Source organism: Dicentrarchus labrax, unplaced genomic scaffold (assembly GCF_905237075.1).
Source record: "Dicentrarchus labrax unplaced genomic scaffold, dlabrax2021, whole genome shotgun sequence".
Classification (NCBI taxonomy): domain Eukaryota; kingdom Metazoa; phylum Chordata; class Actinopteri; family Moronidae; genus Dicentrarchus; species Dicentrarchus labrax.
In genome coordinates, this window is record NW_026136711.1 from 8,117,477 (window position 1) to 8,143,296 (window position 25,820).

Consider the following 25,820-nt stretch of genomic DNA (forward strand, 5'->3'; position numbering starts at 1 on the left):
ACTCAGCCGCGCCCTCTGCCGCAGTAACTGTGTAAAGGCCATGGCTCTGGGTTGATATAAAACACAATGTCTGGATACACAACGACTACAACAGCGTGAACAACAAACAACACACAGTTCAGAACATTAAACAGCAGCTATTTTACAAGAGAGACACAATCTTTGAGATCATTTATTCTGTCTTCATTTAGTAAATATCTCATATATGACATAACCATACCGTTCTCCAGTCAATATTGGAAGACAAAAAAACAACGCGTGCGCAGATTGCTCTGTTGTTCTTTCTGTGGACTGTAGAGAAACATGTTTTACCTGTCTGTGAAACTATTTGTTCCAGTAAGGGAGATTGTGTTAAATGAACCATAACTAAATTCCCACAATATTATGAATGTATTTGCAATGTTTTAGTTGCTCTTCCAGTTATATGTAATACCTGCTGGGGTTGGGTCCTCTTACGGGTCATAAGGTCCAGAGTCCAGCTGAGTCAAATTTGGAAGTAAAGTTTAATAAAGGAATGAGTTATTGGATAAAAGCGATATCCCAGCTCCACACTCCGAAGCAGCAGGGGGCGCTGACGCGACACTGCCACGATCACATGTGCACGTGACAAAACACGGACGTCAGTAGCGTGGCCCTGGGTGGTGACTGTGTGGTGACTGTCTGCGAGGAGAAAGTGTTGTGCACTAAAGGTTTACTGTGTGGAATGACTGTGGGCTGAGTTACTGGGAGGTAATGGCGGTGAACTGGGCCGACAGGGTCTCTGCTTTCTCCCGCAGTCCGTCTCGCTTCCTCTCCGGGACCACCGCTGAGGCTTTCCTCGCAGAGCTGCTCCGTGAGCTCCGAGATGACAGAGCCAGCTACAGCGTCAAGGTAGAACACAACAACAACAACAACAACAACAAAACATAGTAACATGTACAGTCACTGAATCTCCAGCCCTCACTACCGTGCTCTGTAGATCTGCTGCACTGCTCGCCGACCTATAAATACACATCCGGGTCCTGATACTGTGTAAATTATTGGTTGTTCAAATATCTTTAAAGTTCTATTTAGTCTAAACGGTGAAGGTTTTATTTCTTGGAGATCGAGAAGTATAGTAAGGATTGTTAAAAGCCTTGTTTACCTTACATGTCCCATTCACTGAATGGCTTCACTAACGTACAGCTGCCAGCACTAAATTGCCATATTTTTAAATGGAGTCTGGTATATTGCACTCTCAGCACAATCACCAACAAACTACTGGGCTTAAATCTAACATATGGTCAAAAAGCCAGGAAGGTCTGCTAATAGCAGCTGACACGATCCATTCATTACTCAGTAGACATTTAGCAGAAATGTCCAAAGTATAAATATTAGATGGGTTTTATAAGTTGTTTAAGCTCTATGTGTGGTTGGAAGACTAGAAAGGCTATATAAGTGCAAGACAGTTTATTTATTATATATATATATATATACACATATATATGTTCGTAAACTGAAACTGACAGCAATGTAGCCCCATTTTCAAAAATAATAATCATAAATTGAGTAATTGATTGTAGTAACACACATTATAATAATTCAACAAAGAGACAGTATTTATTACTATTTTATTTGTATTTGTGTGTGTGTGTGTGTGTGTGTGTGTGTGTGTGTGTAATTACCTATCCTTGGAGTTTTCCATTTCCAGTTGTGTTCATTGTAACTAGTGTTTGTGGTCTGTAGCGTTGTGAACACCGATTGGTCCTTATTGTTTACATTTCGCCCGCCTCAGGTCCTCCTGCTGTCCCCGCTATGTGAGCACCCTACTGTGCTGTGTCCCTCCCGCTCTGTGGGTGAGGAGACAGCCCTGGAGCTCATGTCGGTGTTCGCCCAGTGTCCTCCCAAGTCCGCACAGTTCCGCTGTCACATCCTCCTGGCCCTCACCTCTGTGCTCGTCTGCACTTCCTGCGTGAGCGGACGTTCCCGTGCATCTCAAGACTTCCTGGACCTACTCCTTCAGATAGCCCAGGACAACAGTGACCTCCATGGCGATGGTGCTCTTCGCTCTGTACGGGCCACGGCTTGCGACTGCCTGCGGGAGCTCGAGGCCTGCTCTCCGGGCCTTCTCTCCCAGCGCCTGGAGCTCTTAAGTGGGCTCCGGCAGCGAGAAGCTTCCCGGCTCCACCAGGCCTACGCAGGACTCCACTCCCTGGTGTTAAGAAACGCTGTGTATCAGCTCACCCAGGAAACTGGAGCGGGCGCCGAGCATCTGAAGGCTCTTCTGGGAGGAAATACATCAGTTTCATGGGAAGCAGACTCCGGCCAGACGAATAACAAAGACTCAGCCATACTGTCCTCTCTCATCCTGGGGCCCATGGGTACAGTGCCGACCCTGCAGACGGGGCCTGACTGTAAGGAGTTGCGTACAGTCCTGTCCTCCCTCCTGGAGGAGTCCTACCTGCTCACTCCTCTGTGTCAGGCTGCACTGCTACATAGACTGACAGAGGTGGTTGCCATGGTGCCCGGCGTCCCTCCGGCCGTATTCCGAGCTCAGCTGCTGCGACTGCTGGGCACGAGCGAGGTTTGTGTCGGATCAACAAAGTGAAAAGAGCGTCCCCGGTTTCTTTAACGTGTTTTAGAACAGTTAGTGAATTAAACAAACAAAGTTTTCCAACTTTTCTATTGTAGTACTTTGAACCTCAACTCTCTTTTACTGTACCTACATGTGCTACGTCTGTGTTTGCTGTAAAGACGCAACACTTCTATATTATAGCTGTAGTCACATCTCAAGTTAATGTTAATGTTAGCAAAAAGCTAGCTAATTGGCTAATCTACATCAATCTTTGGCTAGTTAATTAGCTTGTGTTTTGCTAACATTCGCTGTCAGATATAACTAGCTAGCTAAAGATTAATGTAGATTAGCTAGCTAGTTAGTTGGTGTTTTGCTAACATTAGCTACCCTGAAGGTGCAGTGTGTGACATTGAGGAGGATCTGTTGTCAGAAATGGAATATAATATCTATAGGTGTGTTTTAAGTACACAATGGTTGTGTTATCGTTAGCTTAGAATCAGCCATTTTGAACGCCATGTTTCTACAGTAGCCCAGAACAGACATTAAACAGTATGTCCCCGGTGGTTGCAGTGGGGAGGGTGAAACGTGTGACAAAAAGCAAAATGAGGCGGGACTCAGGAAGGGTCGATTCCTAACTTGGTTGCCCCTAACTTTTAATTTTGTGTTTACAAACTGTGACAGACAAACCCTCCTCATTCTGCCAATAACACATTTTTAATAATCCAATAGAAAGTGTTCCCACAGCCGCTGTAAGTCAACCTCTGCAGTGTGGAGATGTTGAGGATTCGTGACTCACGGTAAATCTTTGTCCACCTCCCTCCAGGTCTGCCTCCTTCACGCCACTCTGCTGATGAAGTGTGCGTTCACAGACAGCCTGTTTAGCGTGGAAGACGAAGCCTTTATTCTGAAGCGGCTGGTCGTGCTCTCCCAGCACCCGCTGCTGACTACACCGGAGAAGCTTTTCTACATGGACTGCATCCTGCACTTTCCTGAGAACCGGCCGATCAGCTGCGGCGACGGCGACGAGACGCTCCCCGTGCTGCTGACCGCGCGGCTAGCCTCGGCCCTGGTGCCCACTGTGTTCAACGACAGCGCCACCATGCTGGCCCGCCTCAACCTTCTCTCTCTGGTCTACCTGGAGGAGGGAGAGGAAGGGGAGGAGGGCAGGGGGCTGGCGTACCTCTACGAACACCTCACCTCGCTGCTCCACATTGTGGAAAACGGAGGCAGCAGGGAGATTGTCGTTACCTTCTTCAGAGCCGCCTTCCTCTTCCTCCTGTACTTCTGCCACGTGGAGCGCTTCTCTAACAACCTGACGGAGAAGCTGTGTAAGCTCTACCTCCGCCACACCTACCTGGCCCCGCACCTCATCAACCTGGCCGACCAGACCCAGGACAAGCTCACCGAGTCCAACTGGGCCGTGGGGCTCCTGAAGGCCCTTCAAGGGGTCATCACAGAGGCCCCACTCGCCCAGCTCACCTTACAAGACCTCAGCTGGCACCTAAAGATGCTGGCTCGAGTGGCGGAGGAAGGAGACATCCCGCAGCGCAGCACCCTCAGCTTCCTGTCCAGCGTCATCACCCCGTCGTCCTCCTCTCTGTGCGTGAGCGGCAACTGGCGTCTGGGCAACAGCCTGCTGGGGGTTTGCCGCCGCCTCCTCGTCCACCCCAGCCTTGACTCGCTACTCATCCCTCTGGCTGACGTCCTGCAGCATCTCACCTGCCGCTACGGAGACACGGACATCCAGGACCATGCCAGACTCTACTACACCCTTCTGACCACGCTGTCCCGGGAGAAGCTGGCCGGAGTGTTGGCGCAGGGTTTGACTGAGGGAGGGCGGCAGGTCAAGAAGCGAACGCTGTCGTGCATCATGGCTGAGGGAGAGGGGCTCACGAGCTTGTTAACCATTCAGCAAACAGAGAAAGCGATATTCAGGCTGACCGAGGCCCATCCTGAGCCACGAGAAGAAACACAGTCTGATAAACAAAGAGACCTGAACCAGACCGAGACGGAGAGCGGCCCAGGAGAGGCGAAGGCGGCACTGGAAGCCTACAGAGCTCAGTTCGACGACCCTAGCTTTGCCTCAGAAATCACCTTAAACTACCAGCTGGCTCACATTGAACCCGTCAACCCCCACTTCGATCAGCTCTTCAGCATCCGCCTCCACTTCAACCTCACAGACGACCACTACGAAGAACTAAGCGACATCAGCGTCCCGTGTCTGTTCAGAGAGAGGTCACCGCCCAAAGTGAGGCTGAGACTGAAGCCCAGGCGGCCCTACCCCACCACCCTCCACGCCAGCGCCATCTTCACCACCCAGGACGGGCTCTCCTGGCTCACCGTCCTGCCGGACATCCATGTGGCTTTCCAGCAGGCCTTCATGTCCCCGCCTGCTCCCCCGGCCTGGGGACGAGGCGGCAGACTGAGCTTGTTCGAGGGTTTGTGGGATGAAATCAGCTCTGAGGGCGGAGAGACAGACCCGGCAGACAGTGCCACCAGCCTGTTCTGCTGCCAGCTGAAAGAGGCGGCTCTGATCGCCTTGATGGAGAAACACTTCCTCCCTTACCTTATATCAGATTTGTCTGATGAAGAGGAGTTCAAAGTGCTGTTCTTCCTCCCGCCGCAGTCTCACGTGCTGCTGAAGATCAGGTCAGAGGAGGACGCCGTGCACTTCAACATCGCCACAGATAACTGGCAGCTTCTGCCCCACATCAGTTCTTATCTACTGACAATCACGTCCTCACAGGAAGACACTCACAGCTGACTGTGATGCAACTTATCGCCTTGTTTTTAATTTGAAAGAAATTTTTAACAAAATTACTGAATTATGAACACTTTAATAACTCTAATTGTACTTAAAATGATTTGCTTCATTTAAAATAAAGATATTGCACTTTAATTTTTCTTCATCTGAAATTAAACAAATGTGTAAAATTAAATATTCTGTCATTTATTTAAGAAAATACAGTGGACAATGGACATCAAATTTATTGGTTACAGTCAATAAATGGAAGACAAAACACATTTACTTGATCCACTGATAGATGGCTCAACATGGTTCAAATATATTTTTGAAAGCACTGTAGAAAATGCTTTTATCATGTTTGTTGAGCCTCTAAGATACACACAATGCCTTTGGTGAGAAACACTGAATAAAAACAGAACCTTTGTTTGTTTACAAGAAAACGGGCAACAAGGCAGCTTTAAAATCCATGATGAATGTTGATAATATTTAACCCAATGTAGCTAAGAGGTTTGATAAAGGCTAATAAGCAGACAAACTTTATTTAGTAAAAGTGTCCATGCACAGGCCCTCCAGAGTAGCCCGATATGATTCAGTCTTAGAGAAGCATCCCTACGGTTAAGACATACAGTAACAGCAACTGATGTGTATACAAACAAAAACGTATTGTTGACACCAACTTAATGCAGTAATGCAACCGTGTATGAGTGTCATCAAGACACTGTGTGGCGGATACTTTTATATCAGCAACCCCAATCCACGTATAGAGTTTTCCCAATTAAGACCATAGTTTAACCTCCACCGGGTGTCCTTAAGTTCCAGTCCTTTAATCCAGTCCAGTTCAGCAGTCCTCTAATCAGAGAGGCCCTTAAAGTTGGGTCCTGTGTAAGATGGTAAGGCAGTCTGTTGGCAGAGCAGTTTGTCCATGATGGCGAACTCTGAGTCTTTCTTCTCCACCTCATCTATGGGGGTCCAGGACATGTCATGTTGAAGTTTGAATGCACCAACAAACGAGTGAGGGCAACTTGGACCCCATTCCTTCAGAGAGGACAGAGTAGGTTAGATCTCAGAGTCAAGAGACAGAACGTTTTTCATTCTATAAATCAGCTTAATATCAGTTTACAATTCAACTACTCCCTTCTTACATTTATAATTAAAGGGTTTTATTCAAGAGCTGAAATGATTTGTTGATTATTAGTTTTGTCTGGAAAATTCATCGTTTAAAGGACCAGTGTGTAGGATTTAGTGGCGTAGTTGCAGTTCGATTCTTCCTCCCCAACTACGAAGAAGAGACTACGCTGGCCATGAAATGCACAACACATACGCCCCTATCTAGAGCCAGTGTTTGTTTGTCCCTTCTGGGCTACTGTACAAACATGATAGACTCCATGGCGACCTGTGGCGTCTGTAGATAAAAACAGCTCATTGTAAGGTAACGAAAACACAACAAGTCTTCCATTCAGATGATTAGACACGAATGAAAACATACTTATAAATATTATATTCCATTTCTGACAATAGATTATCCTAAATGTTACACACTGGACCTTTAAGAAATGAATTATATTTGTAGCAAAAATGCCAGAAAGTAACTGATTTAAGGATTTTCATTCTCTTGCAGTAAAATGAAAAACAGTTTGTTCAAAGAAAATAGCCAATTTGATGATTTCACCTTGGCCTTTAAGAAATTGTGATAGTCAATCATTTTCAGGACTAACCAAGAACATAATTAGCAGAATGATCTATGACAACGATGATGAAATTATGTTTTTTTTAATTTTTGTATTAATAGTGATGAAAATAATCAGTAGTTGCAGCCATATGTTTCTCTATGTTTCCAGCTTATAAAGGGTTAAACAGAGTCAGCCTATTGGGTTTAGCTCTGGAGAAACACCTCTAAGAGCCCCCTTACAGCAGGAAATCCCTGAAACTACTCTCTGATACATTACAGTATGACAAATGCATTCCCTAACAATCTTTCCCTGTCTTGATTACACACAACTGTCAAATATTTCATGACCACTACAAATCTTGTCTGAACCTGCGAAACACTCGTACGTCGCCACAACAGCAACCAGTCTAATCCAACCCGAACTGCCTGTGCGCTCACTATCAGCTCCCTCCTGGGTTACGTGAACTTTGAACACCCAACACCTTCTGCTCAGCCTTACACACAAATAGCTGCAGGTGGTCGGTTAGGCATTCACGTGTTAGCATCTCTGTGGGACTGCTGGCATTTTGTAACACTGTGTGTCCACACAGGGGGACATTAAAGGGATAGTTTGGGTGTTTTTGAAGTTGGGTTATATAAAAAGGTACTGAGGAAAATTAACGGGCATTGACCATCTATACACTGACTACAGGAATGTACCTGGCTGCTATGACGACCCATTTTCCCTTCAGGGATTAATAGTCTGTTATCTATCTATCTATCTATCTATCTGTATACCTAACACAACCCCACCTCAAAAAACCAAAGTACCCTTTTAGAGGCAGCTGAACAATCTGTATCTATCATATAATACCAACCTTAGGTGAGATGATGGAGAAGTATTTTTGCCCAGATTGCCTCTGGTAGAGGTAATACATGTTTCCTGGTTTCTTCACAATGTTACAGGCGGCATGGTGGAGGTCAGCATCTCTTTTAGCCTCTTCTAAAACCTACACAGGGAGAAGAACACATACAGTATGTGTACTGGACTATTTTACATACTCAGATATTACCATGATTTCTTTCTTGTTGCTACTGTCCCATTTTCAAATGTGCTGTTATATAGCAATGTCAGGATGCCAAAACTAGTCCAATCTGATTTAAACGTGTACAGTGTATGCATCCTGGCAGCATCAGCTAAAAAGTAGCTGCAGTAGTATTCTGAAGACAAGAGTAAGCGCAGCGTTAATGTTGGGGTCCCTTCCACTTCTAGAACGACTGATGCTCTTACCTTTCTTGCCTGTTCCTGTAGGTATCTGATCTGGTCAGCAATGACAGTCAGTTTGTTGCAAGCGTTGGCCTTAATGAAGTCATCTCCCTAAAATAAAGTAAAAACCTGTTATATGTATATATAATAGTTATATCCGCCCACATCAAGAGGTGTTGCTGTGTAGAACTTTATTCTTTCTCAGTCAAAGTCCACACCTTCTGTACTTGTCCTGCCAGCGCCACCAGGTCCATGGGGTCTCCCACTCTGGTGGTCTGGTAGGAACTGACCAGTTCCAGCCCGCTGGGGGCGCTGCTGCTCTCAACCAGAGTCACTGAAGGCACACACACACACACACACACACACACACACACACACACACACACACAGTTACATCATAATTATATCAGGTATGTAACTGAACATGCTGCTGCTAATGCTAATGCTAACACAGCCACTGTCACTCTCTATGAACACATAACGACTCAGACAGTAATAATACACTTATTAACTCCAAACTCTCCACACACTGAACACTACGCTTTACAGTCCTCCAGCAGCTATGTGGAACACGACACAATCATTCATTCAATCCACATACAGTGAAGCATTAGTCGGGTAAATGTGGTTTAATCACAGCAGCTGGAACAGAAGTTGTCACTGTGCTAACAGTTAGCTAACACACATCCATGATAACACTCACAGGCTGCTTTGGAAGTTCAACAGCGAGAGTGCTGAGGATTGTGGGAGGTTTCAGGTGTCTGTTACCTGTGGTTCTTTTGTCGGGCTGGTTGGGAAGGCTGACCGTCCTGTCCATGTTGTCTTCTGGCTTTCTTTTCTCTACAGACCCCTCTCTCCACTGACTTTCTCCAGGGTAGTCTCTCTCCGGCGGCCGCTTTTGTAACCAGGGCTGCGTTTCATTACTGACGTTAGTCCACTTCCCCTCAGCCCTGGGTCTGACGTAACAGCATCCGTCGCACGGAGGCCACTTGGAGCGCGGAGGGAAAGTGGGCGGGGCGGGGGAGGAGGGCGCGTTGAACGTAATGAAACGCAGCCCAGATCATATTTGACCAATAACTACCGGAGGCTTCACGAGGTCCTACATCTCCGCCCCATTTTGCCAACGTGGCTGTCCTAATATGTGCCTGTATAAAATACTTCCAAATTTAAAAAAATGCTTTCATGGAGCGTAGGTATTATTCCATATTTGTATTTTAAACGTGCAACTTGCATCCCCATCGATATTAACACTTACGTTGCATATTTTGTATTTTATTGTGAATTCTTTTTTTCCAGGCAGTTCAGAAGGACCCAGAGCATTTAAACAAGAGGAGATGTGCCACTGTTGAGAAACCAAAGAGTCAGAAGTCGGGATATCACCGCGTAAAGCAGCCGCTGTGCTTTGCTTTCCACATAGACCGCTTCACACCCTGCACAAAACCCACCGCGCATATACGAGACCGAAGAACTACATTTACAGTAGTCCTGCTCTTGGCTTATGTGCCATTTCCGCACATGATTTCCCCCATGATCCATTGCGTGCGCACTTACACAAGTTTGGTTTCTGACACACGTGTAGAGGTTTTTCTGTATATTCTATATATAGTGCATGGTCTCATTTGTGGTTGACAAAAGTGAGGGTGTTCAGTATAGTCCTGTGTTCTTTGTAGAAATCGCTACCTCATGAGAAAACAGCCTACATCCACTGGCAGTATCAACATCTGCTCTTTCCCCTGTTATGTGATCATGATCTGTTATAAATAAAATAAAAATTCTCAAAAAGATACTTCCATTTTTCGAAAAACTTCTATTTATTACAATGTATACCATGAAAACAAACTTCACTTGTAAGATAAATGCTTTGTCATTATGACAATATGTTTTCATGCTGTTTTAAATGAGAGAAAGATCCAGTCAGTCTCAGGCAAAGGCAGATCAATATTTCCTATGTGATCTAGTGAAGTGTGCTTGATATAAAGCAGTGAAATTCTGTGGTGTGAAAATCATTTGACTTTGTTTTTAATTTGTGCGTGAGAAATATGACAGTAACAGATAGTTTATATGCACCATTATATGTGTTCATTTCCATTTTTACCTCATTATTTTTTTTATTAATCTAAATGAATGTGTTAAATTTGACAGCATCAAAATCAAGCTGGGGTGGCCAGGCATTTTTCAGGAGGGGCAGCTGCCACCCCATGTCAGCCATCTAGGTCCGCCCCTTGAACATCATAACATAGTACATAGGAGGAACAAGCCCCTGCCCTCTCCTGTCAGCATCGGTGGGACCAATGTGGATATGGTGTCGGCGTATAAGTACCTGGGTGTCACACTGGACAACAAACTGGACTGGTCCACAAACTCAGAGGCCATCTACAAGAAGGGCCTGAGCCAGCTTTACTTCCTGAGGAGGCTCAGGTCATTCAATGTTCTATCAGTCTGTTGTGGCGAGCGCCATCTTCTTTGCTGCGGTGTCCTGGGTATCAAGGCAAAGGACGCCAACAGACTGAACAAACTCATTAAAAAGGCCGAGTCTGTTGTTGGCTCTAAGCTTGTCACCCTGGGGGAGGTGGTGGAGGAGAGGATGCTGGGAAAACTGCTGGCAATCATGGACAATCCCTCCCACCCCCTCCACACAACACTGGACAAGCTAAAGAGCAGCTTCAGCAACAGACTCATTCAACTCCGCTGCTCTAAGGAACGATACAGAAAATCATTCCTCCCCTCTGTTATAAGACTTTATAACTCATCTGCCTCTGTCAGAGCCACAATTACAGAACTGGACTAAATCTACCTGTGGAACATATACTTCATATACTATCATATGTGATATGTGTTATTGTTATTATTGTGTGATATTAACCATGTTGATATTATATATCATATTTATAAAATATATTATGATTATATTAATAATATTATATTATATTACTATTATTATTATTATTATTATTATTATTATTATAATATATCATGTATTACATTATTATTATTATTATTATTATTATTCTATAACAATATATAGGATATTATCTATTGTATGTATATCTTCTTGTATAGTCAAGTATCTATTATACATATATAGATATATACACAAGATATGATATGATATAAAGCATGTGTGTACATATTATATATATTGTGTATATATATTACAGTATGTATGTATGCACACCTTGCACAGGCTGAATATATGACACATGTTTACATCATATCAATATCAATGTATAATATCTATGTGTATACATATATATCTGTTCAGTCATCATATTATATAAACATATTATTATAAATATTTGTAATATTATCATTATATACTGTTATTATTATATACTGTTATTAACAATAACACTACCATCATGTCATCAGTACTATTACCACCATCTTGCAACTACAACTCTTTGCACCTTACCTTTTTTTATCTTTTCTATCTAAGTATTTTATTCTAAGTATTTTATTGTATTTTAATGTACCTGCTATGACGACCCAATTTCCCTCTGGGGATTAATAAAGTCTATCTATCTATCTATCTATCTATCTATCTATCTATCTATCTATCTATCTATCTATCTATCTATCTAACATGGGAAGATCTAGTCTGAAATGGGCTCTGACATTTTCTCTGGCTGTTTTGCAGATTCTGCACTTCTGAGCACAAGACGTAAGACAACTCTTCATTTCCAGGTGAAATCCAACGTTTGTTTGTTTGTTCTGCTCTCATTTTGAATATAATCTCCAGTGTGAGGATAATAAACATCTACATGTGAAAGCACGTCACAAAACAATGAAGAAGCCCCACATGTTGCTCAAAAGCTGTAACACAGTTTCTTTTATGTTTTAAAGTGGTTCAATCAAGGGGGCAGACCGCTGCACCCACAGTGCAAAAGGAACACTGCCACAGGTCCTTCATTCCAACAGCTGTCAGACTCTTCAACACAGCAGTGACATAACGTAGCACTGTTCTGTTTCACTGTAACATCAACTAAAAACTCACATCACATCATCTTCACATACTTACCTCAGGTTTTTATATCCTACTTACTCATATATATTGAATATGCACATTTTATTCTATACATAGTCCTTATATAAGCTCTTTATATAGGCTATATATGTGTATATATATATATATATATATATATATATATATATATATAGTTTACTACATTGTACCATAACCTCCTGCTGTGACCTGTGCAATGTTCCATCAATTCCATCTGTATATAAAAGCTGTAGATATAGTGGACATATAACTCTTATTCTTATTTTTCTATTCTATTTTTATTTATTGTCTATTTTGTTATGAATGTTGTTGTTTTGTATAAGGAGCTGCTGTAACAAGCGAATTTCCCCAGTATGGGACAGATAAAGTCCATTATCTTATCTTATCAATCAGATGTGGGGTTTTTTGCGTTTTAATTTGTTTAATGCATTTTCTGTAAGTTGTGTCACCAATGAGCTTCCATACACTTGGAACTAACTTTCTCTTACTGGGGAATCCAGTTGTAAGTCAGCAACACAAACATCTTGGTCTCAGAGGAAGTGATGACACTGATTGGGCCTTTAGTTAGGGGGACTTTATGGGATTCAGACCTCCAGCAGTATTACACACTGAGGTCCATCCTAACTTCCACTGCACGTTGTCCTCCGCACATTGTTACAATGACATAATGACATCTTCATGTGTAGGCTGGGGATGAGGGGGGTGTAGCCGGGGGCTCAACTGTTCTAACCCCACCTCCAGAGGAGTGAGTGTGGGAGCAGAAGTTCCTCTCTCTACCGGCTCCTGCAGTCTCCGGCTGAGCCTCCGTCCCGCTGCAGAGCCCGGACATTTTAGCATCATGGAGCTCCGTTATGCGCTCCTACTGTCCTGCCTGGTTGTCCCACTGTGCGCTGCGGACACTAATCTGAGCAGTCACTTTGTTTTGGAGCCCTATGACTTCCTCTTCGATACGGCGGTGGAAGCCTACTACAAGGGGGACTGGTTGACGGTGATCCTGAACATGGAGAAGGCGCTCAGGAACAAAGCTACGGTCCGCAGCGTGAAGGCTCAGTGCCGGATGAGCTGCGCCAACCGGACCTCTTTCGGCGACCGGCTGGCCGGCTTGGGAGTTCCCATACCGGGATCCGGATCTGTGGAGGATCTGGGATTCTTCCAGAAAATCCTGAAACGGGCGGACTGCGTTAACTCCTGCGAAACTGAGAAACTCGGTTCACCAACTATGCACCAAGTCACCGGAGAAGTGCAGCTGGAGTTCAGCAAGAGGACCCCGTACAATTACTTACAAGTGGCTTATTTTAAGGTATAAAGCGACAGGAGGCTACAAGCTATGAGCTGCATTCAGGGCTGTCCCTCTCTAAACTAACGCATCACAACTCTGTTCATATTCAGAGTTAACATGCAGGCCCAGAGGGAGGGAGAACTTCAAACACATTGTAGTTTTAGTCTCATTCAAGCTCTGAGTTGGTGTGGAGTTGGAGTTGGATACTGTAAATGCCCCAACCCCCCCAAAAAACCAGGGCGACCATGCCACGTCTTAAGGTGGAGTCAGCTTCTGTGGTCTGACGTTAGGACGTCGGTTTCTGGGATCCAGCGGTTTAAAGTGCTGCTTTCAAGCTTTGCTGGCACACTGGAGTACTTTTACCTGTAATAGAGGACAGGACAAGACAGTTATATGATTTGTAATTTTATTATCTTTCTTTAAACATTATTTAAGTCCATTTGTTATGTGTGTGTATTCAGAAATACTACTCTCAGGCCGAACCTGAAAGCAGCAACATCAGGAAACTGCTGGAGAATGGCACTAAAATCTGTGGAAGAAATGATCTGAAATACAGACAGTGCTGGGCTAGTTACTCAGAAACTGTATACTCCCTGCCAACAGTAATCAGTTACACTACTAGTTACATTACTTTTCTGCAACTGCCTACAAAATAGTAATGTTACAATGCAAAAATGAGTCAGAGGATGTGATTGAATTGTTGGATTTCAAATCAGTAGGGTGTCCCAACCAAAGTAATATTGGAAGTCATTGTTTTTTTGAGGAGTAACTGTAATGTTATTGCTGAAATGTATTAGTAATTACTTACACTACTAGTTACTGGGGAAAGTAAATTACTGTCATATTATTACTAGTTAATACGTTAATTAAGAGTGTATTTTAATATAATTCCTTGTTTAAAACATACTCCATGTAATGCAACCCCATAAATTGACCCAACATCATATTACATCATACAAAATTCCTGCTGATCACTTCCCCTGGATCACAGTGTACATATACAACATACTGAACACCGACCTGATGTGTTTGCTTTGATTACAGGCCACTGACGTTAGAGACACAGGTGAGGGTTACGGGGATTGTGTAGGTGTGTCATATGTGGAAGTCAGTGTAACCTACAAATGACTTCCTGCCTCTTTAACATTAGCTCTTCCAAAAGTAAGGTACTGGTTCGCTAAACTTACAGTCAAATATATATTTCACACCTGATTGATGAGGTTTGGTGAGCTTAGTCAAGTACTGAGAAAAAAATCAAAAGCAAAAATATAGCCAGGACTGCAGCTAACAATTATTGTTATTGTCAGTTAATCAATTGATCATTTTCTCGATTCATTGATCAGTTGTTTGGTCCATAAAATGTCAGAAAACCAGTGTTTCCCAGAAGGCCATGGTAATGTCCTCGAATGAATGAATTAATGCATACATGTTATAGTAAACAACTAATCCATTAATTGACTAATCGTTGCAGCTCTGCTCGTATTGTGTTTCCAGCATTAACAAGTAGCTGTTTTCAGCATAAAGCTCTAATGGTACGTTCCATATAGTCCAAAGCTGAGCGCTTACTGTGTGAATGACTGATTTAATGAGAAACAAAACACAGTGGTGCCAATAAACAGAATATTACTGCAACTTTCACTTAGTTGACACACGGAGCAGCCATCTTGGATTTTGAGGTGGTTGTTGAGGTTCCTCCGATTTTCCTAGTTAGAAATACGACTTCAGGGTGCATTCCAGTTAAACTTTGGATTTCAAATGGAATGCACCGTAATACAATCCCCTGCATGCTAGCTGCTTAGCACCAAACTGCTATAGCAATAAAGTAAGTGACAAGCTTAGCAGGTGAACACAGTGGAGCATTTAGCAGCTACAGTGCAAGGTATTTCCCTCAGGAGAGAGAGAGAGAGAGAGAGAGAGAGTATTGGACTTACACACTCCAGGTGGACAGAAACGCGACTCGAAAATCGAATGCTGATGTTGCTCTGTAACTGTTGGATGTGTAAATAAGAAACCTTTCGCAAACAGTCATAACAACTTTATAAAAAGTTCTATCAGTCTGCTGCTCTCAAGGGGGAAAGGGTATCTGTTTCCATTTTAATATAGATAGAGGTTGGATAGACCGAGCCTTGTTTGGGAGACAGCAGTGAATGCTGCTGATTAGGGTGTGTGGGAGGTGATTCATTGATTAATATGCCTCCAGTCAGAGAGGATGAGATGAACCCCTGTGTGTTTTTCAGATCAATAAGCTGGACAAGGCGGTGGCAGCTGCCCACACGTTCTACCAGGCCAACCCGGATCACATGGAGATGAGACAGAACCTGGAGTACTACAGGATGATGGCGGGAGTAAAGGAAGAGGACTTCAAAGATTTGGAGGCCAGGACACATATGGTGAGAGCAACCTCCCTCTCTAATGAGTCTCATGGCCAGTCTTTAGAGGGGGGCTGGTGGTCGATAATGTTTCTTTGCTTTGTTAACATATCAGTAATTGTTTTTGGTTCAGTTTATTTCAGAAACACTTTGTTACATGATCCATTCTCTACAGTAACATTTTCAGATACTTACTATGGTAGGTGCACCTAGCCAACTTAAAGTTTTAAAATAGCTTTTGTAAACCCAGACAAGTTGTTTCAAGACCTTTATGTGCACTTTGTTATTACTGCTGTTAAAATAGAGGGTTTGAACTCTAACATGTTTAAAGTATGTGCGTTGGCCTGTTTTACAGACTTGATTTAATGAAAGATGATGACTGTTGTCTAGAACAGTGATCCCCAACCCAGGGCTATGTGGAGAGATTGTTGATTTGCTTAACTAAAAGTTTAATTAATGATTTGATAAAAAAATACATCCATATTTTTAGTCAGTTGTAACAATTAATTTAGGTGTTTTTGCAGTCAAGAAAATCAGAAGCCTGTCACCATGGCTGAAGGCTCGGCTTGCCCCTTGAATCCCCATAAAAAAAGTTAAACCAGATGTGTGGAAATAGTATAGATTCCAAATAAAGAACAGGGAGATGAGGTGTTTCTATGTGTTTCTTAACTAAATGTAAGGTAAAGTGGTTCCACTATGTTTTAGTGCCATTTTAACAGTATGAAGTATATTTTTATGATTATGGTGATAATAAAGTATATCGTAATTATTATGAAATTTTCATATCGTCCCATGCTAATTAAAAGTTAAATAACATCCAGCTTGAAATGCACCCAAATGAACACATTTGGAACATGAATGGCGGTGTTGATGAAGGGACACCACAAAAAAGGTTGGGAACCACTGATCTAGAGATGGACGCTTTTATATGTGAAACTAGTAATATTACACAACATCCCCTCTGCAATGGTGACTGTAAGCCACCTCACTGGATGCCCGCTCGCTCTCTCCTCAGGCCGAGTTCCTGCTGGGGAAGAGTTACTACAGCGACGACTCTTTCGGCCTGGCGGCTAAACACTTCGAGGTGGCCGTAGACGAGTACTTCACCGCCGATAAGGAGTGCAGAGCGCTGTGCGAGGGGGCCTACAACTACGACGGATACAACTACATGGAGTACAGTGCCGACCTGTTCCAGGCCATGACGGGTGAGACAGGACATCCTTGGGGTTTCTGTGCAGAACAGATTCACATTTTTGAGAATATGCTGAAGTTTGTGTAAACGTATCTGTGTGTTTCAGACCACTACCTGCAGATACTGAACTGTAAGCAGCACTGCGTGGTAGAGCTGGCCTCCACTGCAGGCAGAGACAAGCCCTTTGAGGACTTCCTCCCCTCACACTTCAACTACCTGCAGTTCTCCTACTACAACAGTGAGTCTCACAGCCCTGTCTTTTTCAGCCTGTACTGAGGATCATACATGCCTCAATCTAATGGAATTATACCCTAAATGTACATAGATTTACAGCACCATTGATATTGCAGATAGCAGATATATAAGTTGAATTGGCCTTTTATAAAAAAAACAAGATGTAGAGTTTCCACAGTGTTTTATTGACTAATAATGACAGAGGAGGGTCACGCTCGATGACAAGAAGTCACTTTATTTACAGAGGACAAGAAGACAAATGGCCGTCCAGCCTTCACAGTGTCACAAGTATACAGTCCCTCGTAAATAGCAAACACACACAGGTGATACCCTTAAAGTAACTGGCATTACACGTAGGGAGACAATTACATTACAACTAATCAGCATCCAGCATTGGTACAAGGTAGAAGGTGGAGTCTAGCACCATCAACCAGACTTACTAAACCATGAAATCTCTTAGCTCTTATGATATGTTAATACGCATTTAAATAAATCAACACTCTGACCACAGTTGCAATGCACAATGCCTGCAGTAATATTTGATTAGCCATTAACCAGTTAAAATAATTGAAAATGTCTTTGGTGGTGGTTTATGTGAAAATCATCTCCTGCATTATAAGATGTATTAAATTATTATATATAAAAGCAAATCAAGCCGTTTCTCCCTGAAGAGGGGAGATACTGTCCCCTTAGAGCTCATTTACAGCCAAAGGTTTCATTTTAGCCATGATGGTATTAATGTTAATTCAGTACAGCTCATCTAATCTGTCACTATGTTGTCATTTAAACTGGTGAGACTAACTGGTAGCACCAGCTACAGGTGAGAAGCAGCTACCATTGCTCTGCTAATAATTAGGAACACGGAGGGATGAAAGGATCAAAACACCTTTTTCACAGCAGGCCTTTTGACATGAAATAGTAGGGTAAACACAGGTTATACCAATTAAGGTTCTGTTCCATTTAGTGTATTCCATTGAGCCAACATGCACAATAGCATCACCCTGACTCTATTTGCCCGGAATAGAACGGAGCCCTAATTAGTATCATTGGTAATGCCTGTGTTTAGCCTGCTATTTCATGTCAAAATGGCTGCTGTGAAAAAGGTCTATTAGGGATTTGTTAGTACTACTTAGAATAGTCTCCAAAAACACTTACTCGGCTAACCTTCCCACAATGCAGCTCTACCATATCTCTTATCGCGCCCAGAAGAGGCAATCTTGGCCTGTCCGCTGGCTACACTGTAAGCCCAGAAACATAAAGATATATGGTGTTCCCCGTAAACTGCACCTCCAGTGTATGAATCTTCATGATGACCTGCTGTCCTTTTTTTTTTCCTGCAGTGAGAACACTGTATTACTTTAGAACAGCTGTTGGAGACCTCATACCAGCTGTTCACCCTCCTGCTTCTGTTCCCTCTCTCCAGGTGAGAAATATGAGCAGGCCATAGAGTGTGCTAGGACCTTCCTGTTGTTCCACCCTGACGACGAGGTGATGAACCAGAACCTGGCCTATTATTCTGCCGTGCTGGGTGAAGACAAGGCAAAGACCATATCAGCCAGACAGGTACAGTCGGGCTAACTCGCACGATGCTTGGCTTTTGTTCAAAGCACTTTGTGAGTGCAGTTATTTTTAACTGTGTGTTATCTTATTCCATAACTATCAGCAATAAATCAGTTGTGAGAGAAAAATGGCCTCGAGTAGCACTTAAATGTACTCAAGGGCACAAAAGAGACATTAAAAAAGCACTGATGGTAATCTAAAGCAGAAAAACATTTGCTGCTTAAGCTATAAGTAAGATTTTTACTGCCACTGGCTCTAAATGTCCATATTATACAGTATTTATAGTGGGTTAATAGGGCTGCTGATCAATACTAATGACTAAGTGATTATTTCTCTGGCTGCTGAGATCTCTGGCTTTCACAACTAAACTCACTTTCCAGCCTGCGCTCAGTTTTGGAATAAAAACACTCCTATGGGTGAAGGTGTGGGTGGTAAAAAGCCTAAAACCAGTGCCTGAAATGGGCCAATACTCACCAGTACTGAGTAAACTACTGCATAACTGTGTCTCTGTGTAAACAAGTAGCTACCTTAATGCTAAGCAAACACACTAAAAATATCCTTTTTAATGAGGGTATAAAAACAGCAAAAAAATCTGGGCTAGGGGTATGTTTTGTTTAGGTGCATTTCAGGCACTGCCTAAAACTGTGAATGCAGTTTGCTGCATTTATATGGAAATGCAAAATTATTATTCATTCACCAAAACGCATTTTATTTATTTCATAATTTCATTTGTAGAGACCTAAAGTTATAATATCAAACCTCAAGTTTTTATATGTAATTCCCTCTCTAATAGTAGTTTAAACATTTATGACAGATGAAATTGTTGCACTAGGAAAAGCACAGGTTTGAATATTAAAACTAATGATGGCTGTATTCCATTTAGCTCACACTGGTACATTGGAACATCAGTTCATTGTTAATGTTATTAGTAACAGTTAGTAGTGTTTGTACTACTATGACAAGTCAAAATGTCTGCTGTTTAAAACTGCTAATGCTGGGCATCCTGTTTAGTGGTCCCAGACCACAAACTGTATCGTCCCCGGTTTGGTACCTTTGTTGCCTGTCATCACCCATTTTCTCTCTCTCTCTCTCTCTCTCTCTCTCTCTCTCTCTCTCTCTCCTTGTTTTCTGTCATCTCTGCACTGTTAGCTATCAAATAAAGCCATGACATTACCCCAAAACAATATTTAAAAAAAAAAAACAAAAAAGGTTGCTAGTGGCGGAGTCCGCCTTTCCCACATTGGAATGAAATTATGTACATGTGCAGAAGGTAATGATGCTGGCATGTACTAAAACTTACTGTCCCTCAGACAGGATACGGCACAAAAAATGACTAAGTGTAGGGCAGTCTGTGTTGAGCTTGAGAGGCAAAGGCTGGGGCAAAAATGCCCATATTGGTTACTTAATGCCCCCCTTGATGTAGCTGTTTTCTGCACATTTAATTGAACACCAATGTATCTCATCATTCAACTGATGTCTGGCCTCCAGGTGGTGAAACTGTACATGCAGCAGTCCATACTGGAAAAAGAGCTGCTCTACTTTGGATATGAAGCCTTCGGAGTCACCTTTGTAGATCCAGTGAGTGAATAAATAATTTGTTATCCGTCACATAGTTAACTCATGCTTGGCGGTATCTTACTTGTGCCTTTACAACCATTTTGAATTCAGGACACATGGACTCCTGAAGATGTCATGCCCAAGAAACTGAGAGACAAGCAGAAGTAAGATTGCAGACACCGCCTCACACACATTGGTGCAGGGCATGAATAAATGTTTGTTGACGTCATGTTAAAGCCTCTGTCATTCTACCTGTGTGTGTGTGTCTCAGAGCCGACAGAGAGACTGCAGCGAGGATCACAGAGGAAATAGGAAACCTAATGAAGGAGATTGAGACTCTGGTTGAGGAGAAGAAGAAGGATTCTTCAGATATTGCCATGATTATATCGCCACAGGAAGGTAAAAGTTCCAGCCAGTTAGTGAGATGTTCATGATTTAATCTTTAATATTTCATATGTAAACAAAACTACAATAAATACCAAATTTAACTATAGTACTTACCTGAGAAGGTTTAAGCCTGACAGTCTGACTTTTACTCCCTTGACCCTGTAACCTTTCTCCCCTAGGTGTCAGTGTGTTGCATGATAACATCAAGGTGACCATGACGCCCCAGCAGCTGAACGGCTCTCAGCGGGTGCTGCTGGATGGTGTGATCAGTGATGACGAGTGCAGGGAGCTGCAGCGCCTCTCCAATGTGAGCTATCTAAAGAATGAAATCACTTACAGCTTATTGATTTAACTGTACTGCCACAGAAACAAAAGTTGTTAGTTTTAACAGGATAGAACAGAAAATAAACCACATTACTACTAAAAACAAATGGCAACCATAGACTGTATAAAATATGGAAGTTGTCTCCGTGACATCAACTATAGGTTTCTGAAAATGGACAAATGCATGGAGCGTTGAGAGTTGAGGAGGCCTTAATAAAGCCAGGTTACCTGTGATGACACCCATCTATGTCACTCAAAGTGACCATTCCCTTAATTATGCATAACTTGAAGCTTGAATAGAATTTATATAGGGGAGTAATATAAACGTGTGTGTCAGCCCGTCATGTCAGACAGTTGATGTTGTGCATATTTCCCAGGCAGCAGCTCTGAAAGGTGATGGCTACAGGGGGCGCCCTTCCCCCCATTCCCCCAGTGAGATGTTCCAGGGAGTCACTGTCCTGAAGGCTGTGAAGGTCTGTAGTCCTACTCCCATAAGTGTTAAGCCAAGTGTTCTCATTAGAAAACAGCCACGCAGACACAGTTTCAACGTACCAACATTAATTAAATAGAACGTTTATTTAAAGATGTTGACCTACATTGGTTTCATCCATGTGGCTGCTGTTAAAGCTGCAGTAGCAAGTTTTTATAAAGATATTTTTTGTTATATTTGCTGAAACTTTCCCCATATCCCGACAGTAGTACATGACACAGATAATCTGTGAATAATTCAGGTTCCTCTGGCTCCCCCTAGTTGCATCTGAAAGAATCCACCGGGCTAAAAGAAAACATCCAATCAGAGTCAAGAAAGATTGCTGATTGTTGACTTTCATTCCCAGGGCGTCAAATACAGATGCTTTGGGACCCTGGAAATGAGACTCAACAATCAACTGTCTCCAAGCCTCCAACCCAAAACGTCTTTGTACCTGTATATGTTTTTGTTCAGGCCCAGTGGATTCTTGCAAATGCAACTAGGAGGGAGCCAGAGGAATCAGATTTTTTCCACATGTACTACTGTCAGGATACTGTAAACATTTCTGTAAATATGACAAACGTTATTTTATTTACGTTAGCTACCGCAGCATAAAATGGTGTTTCCCCATTCTGCAGCTCGGACAGGAGGGGAAGGTTCCACTGAAGAGCACTCGTCTGTTCTTCGACCTTAGTGAGAAGGTGAGGAAGGTGGTGGAGTCGTACTTCCACCTGGAAACTCCGCTCTACTTCTCTTACTCCCACCTGGTCTGCCGCTCCGCCATCGATGGTAAGTCAGAAACTAATCCACTGCATTCAAAGTTCAGTATTACTGGTTTGTAATCAGTACTGGTTTTACTGATTTGTGTGATCACGGCTAAAAGTTTTTTCTTTGCACTGTTGTTTATTCAGAGAAGCAGGAGGAACGCAAAGACCTGAGTCATCCTGTTCATGTTGACAACTGTCTGCTGGTCTCTGAGATTAACGAGTGTATAAAGGAACCTCCTGCGTACACACACAGAGACTACAGGTGAACACACACACACACACACACACACACACACACACACAAGTACACTACAGGGTCTATCATTCAGCCAGACAACTCTGATGACGAGCATCCACATCCTATTGTCTCTCCCCTGCAGTGCCATCCTCTATCTGAATGATGACTTTGAAGGAGGAGATTTCATCTTCACTGAGCTGGATGCTAAAACAGTCACGGTAAACTTTCGGCTTTTCTTTCCACAATCTTTTTTGACACGTCTGGTACATATAAACAAAAACCATAACGAGCTTCACTGTTATTAAATGTTGCACGTTCTATATTTTCATGCTCCTCCAGGCCGAGGTGCGTCCACAGTGCGGCCGTGTGGTCGGGTTCGGAGCGGGGAAGGAGAACCCCCACGGCGTCAGAGCCGTCACTAAGGGTCAGAGGTGCGCTGTGGCACTGTGGTTCACCCTGGATCCTACTCACGAGGAAAAGGTACGGACGATCTCTGTAGACTAAAATTAGTATGACAAAAATCGCTTGGCTCTGATTGGTTGTTTTTATTCAGGCCCGGTAGATTCTTGCAAATACCATTAGCAGCACTAGGAGGAGCCAGAGGAACCTGATTGTTTCACGGATTATCTGTCTCATGTTCTACTGTCAGGATATATTTAAAATGTCAGAAATTAACAAGAATAATAGTTACTTTTCATAAAAGTTACCTACTGCAGCTTTGAGAAAAGTTTATTATAAAATTGGGCATTTGCCATCTGCAAAGACAGATAATGGCCGGTAAATGCAAAATAATTGCAAGTGTAGATAATGGTGTTTCACTTTTTGATAACAGCGATTGTTCTGCATGTATACTTGTCTGGAAAATATCTAATCCAGTTATGAATGGTAGGCATGAGCGAGTACAGTATTATCTGTATCTATTCAACCAAGTAAAGTATCTGTAGCTGTAGACCTGGAATATGCGGAGCTTTAACCAGACGTGGGTGGTGCTCAAACCAGAGGCGAACATAACCTTATTATTTAAGCCTGATCACTGTTGATCAGAAGTTGAATAATTTATTAGAAAAGTCTTTACAGAACAGCCTCAGAATTGAGCTTCAGAGCACTGTTTTTGATCAGAAGAAGAAAAGAAAACTATTTTCTTACTATTTACTTTTCACTTTATTTATTTACTTATTTACAGTACATTATCTGTACTGAATACTCGTTTCAGCCGGGTTCTTGCTCAACTATATTGAACAGAGTTTTTATCTGCCTCATTTTTATTCTTAATTATTGCATCTGGCATTCTGTTGTCCCTCAAATGTTTATTTTTCTGTCCTGTAGGAGAGAATCCAGGCTCAGGATATCCTGCATATGTTTTCTACCCCTGTAAATGAAGAGTTCATCAAAAGGGAGGTGACTGACACCTCCAAGCCCCAGCCGACAACCGCAGAGCCTCCTGTGCAGACTGAACAGGAAAAAGCGGACGACAAACAAGAAGATAAACCAGCAGAGCAGAAGCTGGACGCACCAGCAGACGTGCAGGCCGATAAACCAGCAGAGCAGAAGCTGGACGCACCAGCAGACGTGCAGGCCGATAAACCAGCAGAGCAGAAGCTGGACGCACCAGCAGACGTGCAGGCTGATAAACAAGCCGACTCACCGAAGGACAGAACGGAGGCCAAACCGGTCTCTAAAGCCAAAGCTGCTCCTAAAGCAACGACCAAAGCTGGAGCGCAAGTGAAGACCAAGACGGCAGACAAAGCCAAACCTGCTGCTAAAAAAGATGGAAAACAGACGGTTAAAACACAAGCCAAGCAGGTAAAGGACGGCAAAAAAACGGCTGCAAAAAAGACGGTAAAAGTTGCAGCCAACAAGGACCCCAAGAAAGCTAAAGCCGATGCCACGTCGGCCTCAGACTCTGAGAGCGACAGGGACGAGCTGTGATCCAGCAGCAGCTGGAACTGTGTCTGTGTGGTGTCTATTTTTCTACTATTTTCTACAAGGTCTCCTCTGTGGGTGGTTGAATGGAAAAGGAGTGAAAGGTTGATTTCGTGAAAGGTTATTTGTCTTTTAATTAATTGGTTATTGTGGAGGATGGAATTGTGTTTAACAAAGTCAGCCATAACTTAAAAATACCAAGGGACTGCTGTTTCACTGCAGACATACTGACAATCTGCCAGAGTGCCTTCATCACTGTGACCATCTTTGTTTGGCATCCAAAGCTTTGTGTAGCTGCTACATTTGTTCATCTCAGTTTCTAACCTGAATTTTCTGTAGCTGTTGTTGGAACCAAGCACGGGTGGGTTAAAGAGGGAGGGGGAGGGTTAATATGTGAAGAAAAACTTAAATCAGCTGTGTGAATCAATGAAATAAAAGTGATGTTTCTAAACTGTGCTGAATTTTCATTAAAAAAAAAAAAAAAAAGCAATACTCCGAGCTGGCACTAGGTGTCAGGATGGCAGCACTGTTCAGTTCACACTCTCTCCCTGCTGGTGTAACAGACCATAACAAATTCACTTTTGAGAGAAATCCTCAGGTAGTGAACTTCAAGGTTCTGTGGAATCCTTCTGCTCTCCTGCTGCGATTTGATTTCAACCTGAATAATTCAAAGCCCAAGCGCTCATTGTTCTTCATCTTCCTTGAAGCTCAGCACATTTCAACGCTGTCACATTATAAACCTCTGCTTGGGAAAACTAACATGTCTAACTCATACTGTCAGTGGTCTTAAGTCTGTGTGTGTAGGATTTCTCGCTTCACAAAGGATATATTACCAGTTCTCTCCAGCTTTCCCCACAGAGTCACATGTGATAGAAACGCTATTAATGATTCATTTCCAGTGGAGGAGAGTAACATTTTTTAGGTACATGTTACTTTCCTTGAGTATTTCATTTTATGCCACTTCATACTTAAATTTCAGAGGGAAATATCTCACTCACTACATTTATTAAACACCTAGTTAAAATATAAAATATGATGCATTATTTAAATGAAATCATCCAATATGTATTCATATAAAGTTGTTAAAATGAGGTCCTTCTTGACCAGCTACGTTCAATTCAATTCAATTCAATTCAATTTTATTTGTATAGCGCCAATTCATAACAAGTTATCTCAGGACACTGTTCAAATAGAGCAGGTCTAGACTGAACTCTTTATAACATTATTTACAGAGACCCAACAGTACCACCATGAGCAAGCACTTGGCGACAGGGGCAAGGAAAAACGTCCTTTTAAGAGGCAGAAACCTAGGACAGATCCTTCG

At 42.8% G+C, this 25,820-nt stretch overlaps 3 protein-coding genes across 4 annotated transcripts; 2 read left to right on the forward strand and 1 right to left on the reverse strand.

The window, feature by feature from the left end:
* Positions 1-35: 35 nt before the first annotated feature.
* On the forward strand, positions 36-5,472 carry ap5b1 (adaptor related protein complex 5 subunit beta 1). Its single transcript, XM_051414422.1, has 3 exons — positions 36-870; positions 1,754-2,542; positions 3,357-5,472. Exons 1-3 carry the CDS (start codon positions 733-735, stop codon positions 5,295-5,297), a joined length of 2,868 nt encoding a protein of 955 aa, XP_051270382.1. The 5' UTR covers positions 36-732; the 3' UTR covers positions 5,298-5,472.
* A 33-nt stretch (positions 5,473-5,505) lies between these two features.
* On the reverse strand, positions 5,506-9,135 carry cunh1orf50 (chromosome unknown C1orf50 homolog). Its single transcript, XM_051414424.1, has 5 exons — positions 8,963-9,135; positions 8,413-8,528; positions 8,219-8,305; positions 7,806-7,937; positions 5,506-6,314 (listed from the first exon to the last, which is right to left on the reverse strand). Exons 1-5 carry the CDS (start codon positions 9,009-9,011, stop codon positions 6,129-6,131), a joined length of 570 nt encoding a protein of 189 aa, XP_051270384.1. The 5' UTR covers positions 9,012-9,135; the 3' UTR covers positions 5,506-6,128.
* A 3,735-nt stretch (positions 9,136-12,870) lies between these two features.
* Positions 12,871-24,947, forward strand: p3h1 (prolyl 3-hydroxylase 1). Of its 2 annotated transcripts, XM_051415725.1 has the most exons (16): positions 12,871-13,497; positions 15,714-15,866; positions 16,861-17,050; positions 17,144-17,275; positions 18,695-18,834; positions 20,320-20,409; positions 20,500-20,552; positions 20,660-20,787; positions 20,955-21,082; positions 21,477-21,572; positions 22,207-22,357; positions 22,480-22,597; positions 22,716-22,791; positions 22,913-23,053; positions 23,900-24,100; positions 24,149-24,947. In XM_051415725.1, exons 1-16 carry the CDS (start codon positions 13,036-13,038, stop codon positions 24,500-24,502), a joined length of 2,613 nt encoding a protein of 870 aa, XP_051271685.1. In that variant the 5' UTR covers positions 12,871-13,035; the 3' UTR covers positions 24,503-24,947. The 2 variants fall into 2 exon arrangements, with proteins under 2 accessions (XP_051271685.1, XP_051271684.1); XM_051415724.1 differs by having other exon boundaries at positions 12,876-13,497; positions 23,900-24,947.
* Positions 24,948-25,820: the final 873 nt, after the last annotated feature.